A 14,219-nucleotide genomic window follows, 5' to 3' on the forward strand; every position below is an offset into this window, starting at 1 on the left:
TTACAGTAGCTTTCAAAAGAACAGTTCTCTAACCCTGAAGTAGGAAGGCAGCTTCTCTTTAAGGAGCTTAACACGTTCTGTGAGCCTTTTGTATGTCTGTAGGTATTTTATAATTTTAAAACCTTTTAAACCCACATAGTTCCTTTAGTTCCATAGTCAGCCTCTTTCCCCCTTTGGCCTATAAAGGAACCTATGTTCCCTCATTTTTAGACAACAGTACCAATTAACATGAAGTTTACGTGATTTACCTAAGATTACTTGGCAGAATCAGGGTTCAAACGCAAGGCCTCTGATTCTAAAACCCTTGTTGTTCAGAGAGATCATGTGGGCCCTCGAGCTCTCTCAAAATATCCAGAGAAAGCCAGAGACCCACCCAAAGCCACGGCACGGCGTGCTCAGGGAAGAACCCCTCTAGATGTCATTGGTAGAAGTACAGAGGATATGCTTAGCTTCTCTCTGACATCGAGTCTCTGACATCTGGGTTGTGCCCTGGAAGTTCCAGTTCTCAGAATCCACAGGCCTGATAGCAGAGGCTGTGTGTGTCTCTCCCACTCCTCCTTCCTTCATTTTTAGCCCGGGGCCTCAGTGTCAGTCAGTGATTCGTACTTATCTGTGTTGGCTGCTCACACCTGTTATCTGAGACTGGGTCTCAGTGGAGCCATGTGACCTCCAAGCTGGCTGCTGTAGCCTGGCAGAGGCTCTTGCTTCTGCTCATTGCTTCCAAGGAAGAAGTAAAGCGTGCCTTCCAAGGCCAAGCACACTGCATTCATTCTCTTGCCCTCGGAGACTTCCATGTGTCTGAGAAGGATGAAGATGCTGGAGCTGTCATCACTGTCTAGCCTTGTATGAAGAGCCCAGTGGTACAGCCCTGAGGAGAGCCTTTGCTCTCACAGCTGATAGAATTCATCACAGGAGCCACAGAGCTGAGAGGGCCCGAGGGGGCGGTGGGGGGGGTGAGGAGCAAGCTCAGCTCCAGCAGGCCTGGGGGGGATGGGGTGAGTCATTTTCCCTGTGGGGAGGTGTAGGGCTGGGCACATGGGTCGGATCTCCATGCAGATCTGCTGTTTGATGCTTACCGCGGTGAGATGCAAGACTGGCAGCTTCATAGCCATGCTCCCACTGGCTCCCGCCTGCATTGTCATTCCATTCTAGAAGCTCGTCTGCAGAGTGGCCGCTTGTCTGTGTGGCTCCTGGGACATGCCCCCGAGTTTCTTTTCGCTGTAGATCCAGAGCTGTTCTCTTCACTTGTACCCATCTCTGAAAAAAAAATGGAGCAGATGGGTCTGGCGGTGAAGCTCAGTTGGTAGATTGCTTGCCTATCGTGCATGATGCCCAGGGGTTTGAGCCCTACCATGTAAAACTGGGCACAGTGACACATGCCTGTAATCCCGGCACTTGAGAGGACCTGAGAGGTGGAGGCCATAGGATCAGGAACTCGAGGTTATCCTTGGCCGCTCTGTGAGTTCTGAGTTATTCTAGAATGTGTGAGACTCTGTCAATAAAGAAAGGAGGAAAAGAAGGGAGGCAGGGCTGGGCAGTGTGGTGGCGCACGCCTTTAATCTCAGCACTTGGAAGATAGAGGCAGGTGATCTCTCTGAGTCCGAGGCCAGCCTGGTCTACAAAGGGACTTCCAGGACAGCCAGGACTGTTACATAGAGAAACTCTATCTGGAAACCCCCACCCCCCACAAAAGAAGGGAGGCAGGGGTGGTGGGTGTATGTATGTCTGTCCTTGCAGCAAGTGAGGCAGTGGAGTTTGTCAGGTTCTGGTAAAGTGAGAATTTGCTTTGATATTAGAGTTTAATTTTAGTATAGGTTTTTAAAAATACAGTATTTGGAACTATTGAATTTCCTATTAAAATATTTTCTTAGAAATGTCCTCTTTGAAGATTCTGGAATTTCTAGAGGAAACAGCTGGCTTTTGTTTTGTTTGTTTGTTCCTTCTCAGCATGGGTTGGTTTCTTTAGGGTAGAGAACATTTCTGAGCAGGGAGGGGCAGGTTCTAGGCGTTTCTCCATCATTCTCTAGGACACAGCATACTCCCCCGGCCCAGCTTCTTTGCAAGCGGGAGAGACCAGCTTCTCTTCAGCATTTCTGTAAATGCAAAGTGCCCAATTATATGTTCATGTTTAACTGGTGACTCAGTCTTCAGATATTTTTAGTTTAGTGAGTTTCTTTTGTGAAAGCTGGTGGGTTAGTAGCCATTCCTGACATTTCAACGGTAAGTCTTCATGTTCTTGCTTTTCTTAAAAAATTACTTTTGAGGTTTATTTTTTGCGTATGAGTGTTTTGTCCACATATATGTATTTATTCTACATGTATACCTGGTATCTGCATAAGTCAGAAGAGGCATCAGATCCCCTGGTGCTGGAGTTGTGGATGGTGTGAGCCTCCATGTGGGTGCTAGGAACTGAACCTGAGACCTGAACTGAACAAATGGCTTCCCTGCAGGCTTCTCTCCAGCCCCAGGTCTTGTTTTTGACTGAATTCAGAAGCCATCTTTGGAAACTTAAGCAGATTATGACCTTACGACTTTGTAGAAGAATACAGTTAAATAAACTACTATCACTTGAATGAGTTTGCACACACACACACACACACACACACACACACACAAAGGAATTTCAAGGTCTGAATTTTTAATGAAATTTAAGGCAACATTAACATAAATATATTTAATTATCTACCATGTCTTCTACTTAATCAAATTAGGTGTGACCTTGTACAGCTTTTCATCTTGAAGGATCTAATTTCTAAGAGATGTCAGTCTAAGTCAGTAAGGCCGTGTGTGTGTGTGTGTGTGTGTGTGTGTGTGTGTGTGTGTGTGTGTGTGTGGTTTTATTGGGTTTGGTTTGGTTTTAAGTCTTACTTTATAGAAGACCCACTGCTTCCATTGCCTCCAGCTCCAGAGTTCTGGGATTGCACGTGTGTCACTGCAGCTGGCCAGTCAAGGGTCTTGTAAATTGTAGCTTTCAGCCTCTCAGCTCCAGCACCTTCAGCATGAGAAACATGCTCTGATCTCCCTGGGTGGCCCCAAGAGTCAGCTGCAGCAGTTACCAAAGGAAAACAGCCAGTTACTCAGTGCTGATGCCGAAAAATAAATGCCTCTTGGCATCTTTTGAAATTGGTGCAATTGCTGGCCTTTCTCATCACTTGGGAGGTTGAAGTAGTGGTGGTCTAGAAGAAGGATGGTCTTTCAAAGCCCAGACCACATAAGTAGACACTCCATCCTCCCCAAACTCTGAAGGAGAAGGTCATGTGGATGTGTTCTGTGAGCTGCTGCCTCAGATGCTCAAACACCCGGGGTATTAGACCTGGAGTGCGACCCAGGTTGTCAGGGATTGCCCACTTCTCAGTAGACGGCACTGTTTAGAGAGGTTTAGGAGGTGGGGCCTTGCTGGAGGAGGTGTGTCACTACGGGTGGACTCTGAGGTTTTAAAGCTGGAGCCAATCCTGGTTTTTGTCTGCTCCCTGCTTGATGTTCAAGATGTGATCCTCAGCCTCCTGCCGCCACTTCTGCCCCACCACCACCAACTCTAGCTTTCTGGAACAATGAGCCCAAGTACCTTATACTTGGTATTTTATCACAATAGAAAAGTAGCTTGTACTAGTGGTAAATAACTGCAGGGTGCAAACACACATCTTACGTGGACACTGGACTTTCTTCTAGCCATCTTCTCCTCTGGCATATGACAGCTCTGACTTCTCAGTTAAGTGGCAGAAACTGGCTCTTTTCCACACTCTTCAAAAGTCTTGTGCTGCCCACACTAGGGTTGACTACTGTGGGATGGCTTTCTGTTTGCTGTGAGTATGTGTGGCTCCCATTGGATAATAAGTAAAGCTGTTTTGGCCTATGGCAAGAGAGCTTACAGCTAGGTGGGAAATCCAAGCAGAGATACAGAGAGAAGGGTGGAGTGGAAGAGAGACGTAAGCTCACTGGCAAAGGAGCAACAAGATGCAGCAGACCGGTGATGCCATGGCCACGTGACAACACATAGATTAATAGGAATGGGCTGAGTTAAGTTATAAGAGCTAGCTAGCAAAATGCTGAAGCTATAGGCCATACAGTTTATAAATAAGATAAGCCTCTGTGTGTTTACTTGGGACCAAATGGCTGCCGGATGCGAGTGGGAGAGATTCGTCTCGACCGTGGGGCAGGACTGGAGAAACTTCTGGCTACAGTTGACTGCTTTTTTTGCCACGTCATATGGAGTGGACATAGGCCATATTTTTGTGGCAGAGTGTTGTTCCTTGACCCCTTAACCCCTTCAGTTGCCAGAAGCCTTGTGTGTGCTAGCCTAGAGTCATGGGTCAGGATGGGGAGAGGCATGGACTTCCCTGGCAAGGGGAGGTAAATCTAAAGGCAGGCTTGACTTCAGTAGGAAGGACCCTCTGCAGGACAAGGTGGGAATATTGGAAGGCTGTTGGCATAAAACCAGGAACAACGTAGCTTGAAACTTTTTTTTTTTAAGAACGAGCTTCTCACTGTGTTCCAGACCAAACTGGCCTGGAGTTTGCCCACAGTCTTCCTGCTTCTGTCTCCCTGAGGACTGGGACCCCGGGTATATATCACCATGCCCAACTTCTGGGAACCCTTTGGGGAACTTGAAGATCACCATCTATTATCCAGTGGTATATTAAGTCTAACAGGGTCCCTCTGTGGAGGACTCTGGAAGAGAATGTCCTGGGACTAATTTAATCTTACTGGAGGTAATCCCAGCAGATCATCAGCTGTTTCATTGTTTCCTTAACCAGATGTCTTTTGTGTGAGTTCTGTGTGTCATATTAAGAAGTTTACTGAGAGAAAAGGGAAGATAATTTAGTAGATGACGGTAATAGCTGATATTGTGAGACACTTAACTGGAGTAATATAATGGAATATATTGGTACAAATGACACAGCTGAAAATATATAACTTTAATTGATTTGAAGATAGAACCAAGGCCTTGAGGTTTGTGAATTTTATTGTGTGGTCTGAGTCAGGGACTGCATTCTGTCACAAAGCACAGAGAGATTTTCCCCCTGTGCATTTTAGCCAACGGCTGCAATTGTCTCCCCAGAATCTCAGGCATTTCAAACTGAAAGAGTTCTCTACTCTAATCCAAGCCTCTCCTTTTACAGCTGAGATCCTTAGGGCCTGAAAAGCTAAGTGACTTTTTCAAGGTGGCTAGGCAGAACAGGTTCTAGGTCCCAGGTCTCGGGGCCTCCATCCTAAATGATACTCTTGGCCATGGGAGAGCAGAGAAAAGCGTGGGAAGCTAGCCCAGGCCTCCAGCATAGGTGGAAATACCAGCCAAGCAGGTCTTAGAGTCCAGCAGCAATGTGGAGAGCCCTGTTAATGACCAGATGCTGGACATTTGGCAGCCCTCTGCATTTTGTTTTGGATGATACATAGATGACAAATAGAATACTAACTATCAGTTACAGCACTGGAATTTCTCATAACAGCACTGGAGTGGAGGGTAACCCACAGAAAAAAAGATTGGCATAAGTACATGGGAGCCCAACTCGATGAAGACAGGTAGGGGAAAGGCTGGCTCCCTTCCCTCACACACCCCGCCCACCAGCCCTCCCGTGACTTGTTTTCCCCGTCTAAGACTGCTAGGGGTTCCTTTCAACTGGATTTCGTCTGCCTAGAAAATGGAGCCGGGGAGCACTCAAAGTAGCTCAAGGCGTTGAGTTTGGTATCTCTTCCATCTGAGTGATGCCCAGGCCCGACCTTGCTTAACTCCCAAGATCAGATGGAATATGGCACATTCAGGATAGTACAGCCATAGAGCCTAAGCTTGATGTGTCTAGACAAAGTTCGGAATGTTTAATGTTAAGTGCCAGGTCAGATTTGCAAAGAAGAAAAATGGAGAGTAACCACCATAAAGTAACAACGTAAGATGAGTCGAAATGGATCGGAAGAGCTTTGTTTTGGAATTGCCTAGTTTAATACCTACATAGACTGATGGGTAGGTAGGTAGATACTCATTGCACACACATACACACACTTCTGAAGTCCTAGACTTGATACCCTGAGGCTCCGTTCCGGATGTAGCTGTTCTGGGCCTTTCTTTGCTCAAGCATTCTCATCTCTAAGTTCCTAAAGTCCCTAGACCCTTAGGTTGCTTTCCCCCTGGTCGTATGCAGATGGCACTTAATTGTGGTTCTGTGCCATGCTAAGCACCCAGTAAGTCGTCAGCTACTTAAGCCTGCTAGGATTTAAGGGTGCCCTCCCTAGGGGCATGCAGAACTGGCTTGCTGCCTAGGACCCTCAGGCTCAAGCCTTGGGCCAAGGCTGTAAATTGGGGTCATAATCCATGAAATTGTCTGCCCTGAATTGAATTTGAAAACCTTGTCATTTTTCAAGGGTTGAGGAAATCAATTCTTTGCTGCATTTGCTATTTAAAAGAAGTTGTGGGAGGGCACTGTCTGTCAATGGAAGCCTCCTCTATAAAGTCCTGCACATCTCTAAAATAATTCGTTCCAGAACAGCCCTCCCTTCCTGAGTGCATGTCCTGTACCCCAGGGTCAGAATGCGCTGTTATTAGCTCCTCCCACTTGGCGACCCCATTGACTAGATTTCTCTTTCCCCTCTGGTGGGCAGAAAACCCAGAGTTGATCTCGCTGGACCACATATATAGTTGTGTTTGTTAGTGTGTTTATTTTCTTTGTACTAGATTTTAACTTTTTTCGTCTATTTTGTTAGTTGCTATCTGAAAGCCAGCTAGTGTGAATGCATTCATGAATTCCTTCCTTCCTTGTGGTACCAAGCAATGAACCCAATGCTTTGCACTCTTTAGAAAGGTTCTACCCCTAGCCCTTAAAGCTTTTTCTCTAGTAACAAAATAGTTCAAGGCATTATGAACTTTGAAAATAAATTAAAACACTCTTACCAGTAGCAGCAAAAGCATCTTCCACCTGGCAATTGATGCTCCTAGCATCACAGAGGTATATAGTATTTCCTTATGTGTCATTGGAAATTGTATAGTGAAAGCATCTAGAAATAACAGGGTGTGGACTATTTTACATAAAACAAATTCTAAATAGGAGACCTAGGTCTGATAGGGTGGCTCCACTAATTCACCTTCTAGTCTACTGTTTTGAATAGGCTTAGAGTTACTCCAAGGTTATTTCGTGGCCCAAGATGCCTGTTGGAGTTGCAGCCATATTGTCTGCATTTTGGGGAGGCAGGAAGGGAAGGAAGAAGGAGGGCCGACTGCTTTTTAAGGAGTTTTCTTAAAACCAGACCATTTAGAATTGCCAGGATTTAGTCAGATTGACTCACCTAGCTGCAAGGGGGCGGGAGTACGTCAGTTCACTCAGCGAGACACATTCCCAGGTAGAAGTGCTTTGTCGAAGTTACCTCAGATAGTTTATGGGAAGTTTCAGGCATAAATAGACTTTAATTGATGAAGAGTAAAGTAAACCATACGCATCTTATAAGCTTTGACATTTTGACTTTCAAAACTTTGCTATGGTTTTATCATTTGTGCATATACTTGCTAGTTTTAAATATTTAGCCAGTACAGACTTACGCAAGGCTAGGAGGGACTTTAGATAGGTTTTTCCAAGGATTACATGTTCTGGAAGATAATTATAGGGATGATTCAGGTACCAGAAATGATTAAATTGGGCCAGGGGTGGTGGGCTCAGCATCAAAGACTTCACAGGAGTATGTTGTGTCTGGAGGAGCAGCTGCCCTTCAGCCACATTCATTGTTGCCATGGCAGGCTCTGTTTTACTAAATCTTCTGGTTTGGCCTTTTGTTTGTTTAGTTTTGTTTGTTTGTTTTGGGTTTTTTTTTTTTTTTTTTTTTAAGAAAAACCAGAAGTACAGATTTTTGCTTGCAATTTGATATTTAACAACTAATGAACAAATTTTCCCGCAAATGCCAGGCAAAGCCAGGCATGGTGACTCACATCTCTAATCCCAGTACATAAAAGCCTGAAGCAGAAGGATTGCCAAGAGTTCAAGGCCAGCCTGAGCGACAGTGAAACTCTCACCCACACTGTGAAAGCCAGGCAAAGATAACACCAGGCTGTGGGCTGGCAGCTTAGATCTTGAGTCTGGGCTGTGTCTTGTTTTCATCCTGCAGCTGAGCCTTTGGGCCTGGTGGGCCCAGGTGGCCTGTGATGTGGCTGGGGACACTTCTCTTTAGTTCCTACCTCACCACACCCTGGCCCCTGTGGCTAATTTGCCTTGGACTGTGAAGAGCTCATACAAATGTGAAGTAGAGTAGGCTGGCTGTGAAGGTTAGTGAGCCTCGCCTTCACCTGCCTTTCATTTCCTTCTTGAGTGGTTTTAGTGTGGTGAGTCAGAAACCAAGGGAGCTTGGGGACCAGCTCTGCCTGCGTACCTGTGACTTGGGGCCAGCTTTAGTGTCTTCTGCGTTTGTCCCCCAGACCATTCATTTCCTTGCTACTTCTCTCGGTGGCCTTCAAGTAGCACCACACCAAGGTCTCTGGAGTCAGAAGTGAACCTTGGCCTTTCTGCCTGCCAGCCTCATGACCTTGGGCAAACTTAATCTTTGTAGGCATCAGTTTCCCCACCTGTAAAATGGAGTGATGCTAGCATCTGTCTCATAGGGCCTGGGAGGAGTAAATGAATTAGTATTCCTGAAGAAGAGAGCTTTGTGCACAGTTTGCTTTGGTAGTTTTGGACCTTGTTGTTGCGCCTTTTAGGTCCCTGAGCTCCCATCTTCCCCACCATTACTGTATGTCTGGAGAAAGGGCGTGACTCACCTGCCCTGCTTTCTCGCTCTACAGCCTTCTCAGCTACGTCATGTGTCACAGCGGCGACACCTGGCCTGTCAGCACTGTTCAGGACCCTGTTGTGGGATAAAGAGCAAAAGTAGCTTGAGTTTTAGTCCATGGAAGAAACCTGTCTCTGGAGCCAGTGAGAGCCCCACATCTTGGTGGGGTCACAAAGCCTCCCCACAGCCAGTTTGTGAGAACATCCAAGACCATGGCAGACATGTTAATTAAAGAAATTGCCCTTTCCCCTAAAGACTTTAAGTGCAGAGAAAGGAAAAGTAGACTGTTTATGTTTCAATTAAAATGGGCTGTTGGCCAGACATGGTGGCACATGCCTGTAGTACAGCACTTGGGAAGTATAGGAGGAGGGTGCAATGAATTCAAGGCCAGTCAGCATGGTATATCGGAGACCATCTCCAAACAACACAAAATGGAGGGTTGCTTTCTCGTTCTTCAAAACCTTACCCACATCCGATTCTGTTCAGCTTTTAGGTTAATTTGAATACAAGATCAGAGCGGATTGGCCCAACTGTACAACTCTTGGAGGAAAATCCACATTCTCCGCGAGAGGAATAACAACATAGGTATGTCCTGCTGAGACTCATCTTTGTTTCTCCCCGTGCGTTGTAGTAAGTAGTGCATGGCTGTTGGAAGGGAAGGATCCAGCAAGGAGACAAAGCTGAGGTGGCAGCCTCTGTTCTCACTCCAGCAAGGAGGACTGAGAACCACTTCCAAACTTTATTACCGTTTACCAGCACATAATCAGAGAAATTTGGAATTTCTGGTAGATTTTTCATTTCTGCTTTTGTTTTAAGACTGGGTTTCAGGGCTGGACATGGTCGCACGTGCCTTTAATCCCAGCACTTGAAGGCAGAGGCAGGTGGATCTCTGAGTTTTGAGACCAGCCTGGTCTACAGAGAGAGTTCCAGGGCTACACAGAGAAACCCTGTATTGCAAAAAAAAAGATAAATAGATAAATAAATAAATAAATAAATAAATAAATAAATAAATAAAACCCTTAAAATTGTATTAGGAATGTTTTCTTTTTAATTAATTAATATTATTTGTTATTAAGACAGGGTCTCATCCCAAGCTGGCTGTGTAGTGGAGGACAACCCTAACTTTTTAAAGCGTTTATTTCATGTGTGGATGTGGACAGGCTCATGTCATAGCGTATGTGGAAGTCAGGGAACTTGCTGAGTCAGTCATTTTTCCTTCCCACCATGAGGTTCTGGGGATCGAACTAGGGTCACCAGTAAGCGCAGCAAGCGCCTTTACCCACTGAACCGTCTTGCTGGCCCTCCAGGAATGTTTTAGAATCTTTTTCTTGTCTTGATGACAGAAGGCCAATTAAAAGGCTGTGACTTTTGATCTGTTCCTCCCAAATTGAAGACCTTGCCAGAGGTTTCCCAAAGTCTGTTGGCGCTGTGTTTGTGCCGCTTTGATTTTAGAGGAGTCCCCAAGGCCCCTCTGGAGTCCCTCAGAGTCTTCAGTGTGGTAGACACATTTTGGAGATTTTTTTTTCCACCCTACCCATTATGTCTCCATCACTGGCTACCAGAGTTCTCATAACTGTTTTTAGCAGCGGCTACTTGAAATCATTCCAGAGAAAGCTGTTACCATAGTTACCGGGGCTATAAGAATTACATTTTCTGTTTTTGTTAGTTTTGTGCTAGCCTTCCCCCACCCCTCATTTCATTGTGAGACAGGGTGTCAGATGGTTTAGGCTGGCCTTGAAGTCCTTGTGTCGATACCCTGCCTCCCAAGTTCTGGGCTTACAGGTATGCATCACCATGCCTGGCTACTTACCCCAATCCTTAAAGTGACGGCTGATGTTCTTTCTGTTACTCTGTAGAGCAGCAAGGAAAAGATGAGATTTTTGTCATTGATATTTGGTTTTATGTATTTGAAGTGGTGGGTGAAAGCTTTGTATATTAGGGAATGCTTACCTCAAAAGGTGAAATATTAAGACACCGTGTTGGAAATCAGATATGCATGTGTATTTTCTGTATTGTAATCTTAAATTTTGGTCTAGTGGTTGAGTTTGGTCTGTCGTTGGCCCAGTTTGGACTGTTAGCTGCATTCAGGTACCTCCTGGAGGGGAAGAACTGCTTTAAGTGACTAGCTCCATTTCACATTGCCCGAAAGCCCCAGGAGCCAGGACCACGATGATGTAGGCCAAGTCTGAATAGAATTCTGGAGTCTGGACTCTGGAGCAAATGACTGAGTTAGGCAGCTCTCTCTCAGCCCGCTCTGAAAATAGAGAGGTGGGGCCAGCACAAGTCCAGCTTTACCTGTACTAGTGGCTGTTCAAGGTTGGAAACACTTAACACATCTGGCGCTCCAGGTGCTGTGAAGTCTGCAGAGATTTAAGTGGCTTCTTCACAGACATCAAAGCTCTCCCCCAACCCTTCCTAACCGACCTTACTTTCCCGCTCTCAGAAAGACTCTATTACTGTACATTTTCCAATGTGTTCATCTTGGGACCATCATGACAGGAAGAACATAGCACCCTCCTCAGTCAACACTCAGAACTGTTTTTGTGGTTGTGGGTATTGGCTGGGTGTTGGTGTTGTCAGGTGATGATGATGGGGGGGGGCGGGGGTGTCTGTGGAGCACCCTTTGGGCATGTGTGAAGCACGTCCAGAGTGAGTCATGCCTCTGCCAGGAGGTGGGCTCCACCCTCCTCGCCCTGGCCATGTCCATGAGACCTGTGTCTTTGCTCTCTAGATCAAGATGAATGCCATGCTGGAGACCCCCGAGCTCCCCGCCGTGTTTGACGGGGTGAAGCTAGCTGCCGTAGCTGCTGTTCTTTACGTCGTCGTGCGGTGCTTGAACCTGAAGAGCCCCACTGCCCCTCCTGACCTCTACTTCCAGGACTCGGGGCTGTCACGCTTCCTGCTCAAATCCTGCCCCCTTCTGACCAAAGAGTGAGTCCACTGCCCTGCCTGTCCCCACCTTCTGTTCTATTTGGTTTGTGCGATGTTCCAAGAACCTTTCCAGCTGAAGGATGTTCCTTATCGGGTGTGGGCTTGCTTGGGATCTAGCTTGACGACTCAGGGTCTAGTCTCAGCACCACAAAGCAAGCAAACAATGGATCTCATAATGCACGTGTACGGCACAGATGGAAAATGGCCTGGCTGGGGTGAGAAACAGTCTCGGTAGTTGGCTAGCGTTTAGATAATGAACGGTGGGAGAAAAGAATCGTATCTCTGTTGCTTAGAAACTTCCTGTCGTTCCCAGCATGGTGTCATCATCCATGACAAGGACTTTTCAGAAAACAGTAGACATTTTTAGGTAGATATGAAACCTTGGGTAATAGTTTAACTCTTGCCACTCTGAGCACAGAGAAGCCATCCTTATCCAAAGTCACTGAGAACCACAAAGGCCTTGCCGTGGGGTCCTCTTTATCCCCTGGACATTAAAGCGTATCCAGAGCACTAACCAAAAGAGCACACTTGAAGGGAGTGCCTCCTCTGATCCCTGTGGGCTGTACCTGCGTTTTGGAGGCGAGTGGCATACCTCTGGGGGATGAGGAGGAAACCATGGTCTTCCTCTGGAGCTCAACCAAGCCCCAGGCAGAAGCAGTCCATGTCCTCCTTTATAGAGACCCACAGAGGTTTCCTAGTGAGAACTTACTCAGGGTCTGAGAAGCTGAGCTTGCTTTACCCAGCAGGGCGGCATAAGGGGGTGATTTGACCCACGGGTGTGGTTACCAGGTGTGCTTTGATCTAGCAAGGAGGTCTTTTGCCCCGCCCCTTGGCATTGTTATAAAAAGCCCTTTTGAAGCGGCAGAAGGGTCGGACAGAAGGGACCGTTGGGTCTTGATCCAGGCCCTCCCCCTGAAGCTCTCCTGTGTCTCTGTCTGTCTCCTCTTTGCTATCTTTTATCTAAAAGTTTCTTATCCCTCTCTCCTCCTCATAGGAACCCTTTGAAAAGGTGGGAGCTGGCCTCCCACACTCCATTCAGTCCATCAACTCTGTCTTTCCCTTCGTGCATCTCCCAGCTTGCTCCATTCATGCTTCAAGGCTGCGCTGTGGCTGTGGAGAGAGGTGTCTCCAGTAACAATGTCCTCAGCACATGCCTGGTGGGTTTCTAACACTTGGAGACAGGGCAGAAGCTCTCCCTCCACCCTCTTCTGGGGAGTTGGTGACTGAGTGAGTGATTGTCTCCTAGGAGCAGACAAAGGGTGACAGGCATCTGAGAGTTGTTCTTGCTTTGTGCGGTCTCTGCGTTTGGTTGATTTTCAGAGGCTAGTGGCCACGATGGGGGAGCTTCCATGTGGCCCTTGGGTGTTTGGGGTGGTCTCCAGTGCAGTGTCTTACAGCCAGGACTATGATGTTGTGGCTCCAGAGCCAGAGAGGTCCTCACTGAATGATGTGTGTACAACATAAATATCACAGTTGTCTTTGAAATTACCCTTGTGATGATCTGACCCAACACAGTCGGCGCCACATACCAGGCGCCGTACTAGGAGATGGTGTTCTTATTACATGATATTTGCAGTTAAAAATCTGTTCTGCCCAGAGTATGCACAGTAACAGTGTATTGAAAATTGTCTGGCATTTTACCTTATCTTTTCAATGTTTCTCCTATATGTCATTTGTATAATTCACTGATTTAGACTCGCTAGTGACATTTACAGTTACTTTCAGACTCCCTGGAACCACCAGACGCAGTTCTTCATCTGATTTGTAGAGAGCTTTTGAAAACCAAATTTATGCCGGGTGGTGGTGGCACATGCCAGCTTGGTCTACAGAGTTAGTTCCAGGACAGTCTTACACACACACACAACACACACACACACACCAAAAACAAAAACAAAACCCAAATTTATTGCCTAATTTTCTAGTTCTTACCAAATGCCTGACTGGAAGGAACTTAGGGAGTAGAGGTTTTTCTTTAGCCCTGCAGTTGGAGAGAGTGTGGGCTCACACCACCCCGGTGGCCCTAAGTCTAGACCTCGTGTCCCAAAGGTTCCCCAGCCTGCCAGAAGAGCACCACTACCTGGGGACCAAGGTTTAAATAAATGGGCCTGTTGGAGGAACACTTCCCTTTCAAAACCCTAACACCAAAGTGTTTAAAACCCTGTAGGTTTGTAAATTTGTGCCAAGGATTTAGAGGGAGGATCCATGGGAACACTGCCTTCGGGCTCCAGAAAGATACTACCCATGTTCTATTCTGTGCTGTTTGTAAATAAAAGCTGCTTACAGCGGGTCTTAGCTCCTTTTCTTTTAAAGTTCTACAGTCTCCCTTTGCTCTTCATTGCCTGCCTCACATTCCCACGTGAGCCTGTGGTGGTGACTTAGTGACTGCTTTGAGATGGCTGACTCTCATTTCTGGTGTGGTAGAATGTCTCCTCCATCCTTATGGGACATCACCTGAGCCAGTGGCATCAACACAGTGTCCCCCCTGTCACTGACCAGTCCCGAGCTTTCTTCCAACACAGCCTAGATTAGGAGGGCGTGGGATGCCCAGG

At 46.6% G+C, this 14,219-nt stretch overlaps 1 protein-coding gene across 1 annotated transcript in view; it reads left to right on the forward strand.

Moving 5' to 3' along the window:
* Window positions 1-14,219, forward strand: part of Abhd2 (abhydrolase domain containing 2, acylglycerol lipase) — an 80,098-nt gene that overhangs the window by 12,407 nt on the left and 53,472 nt on the right. Inside the window, exons 2-3 of the mRNA XM_036187320.1 lie at window positions 9,226-9,324; window positions 11,471-11,670. Of these exons, the coding sequence (XP_036043213.1) occupies window positions 11,477-11,670 (194 nt within the window). The 5' untranslated portion in view covers window positions 9,226-9,324; window positions 11,471-11,476. The remainder of the gene's footprint in view (window positions 1-9,225; window positions 9,325-11,470; window positions 11,671-14,219) is intronic.

This window comes from Onychomys torridus, chromosome 1 (genome assembly GCF_903995425.1).
Source record: "Onychomys torridus chromosome 1, mOncTor1.1, whole genome shotgun sequence".
Classification (NCBI taxonomy): Eukaryota; Metazoa; Chordata; class Mammalia; order Rodentia; family Cricetidae; genus Onychomys; species Onychomys torridus.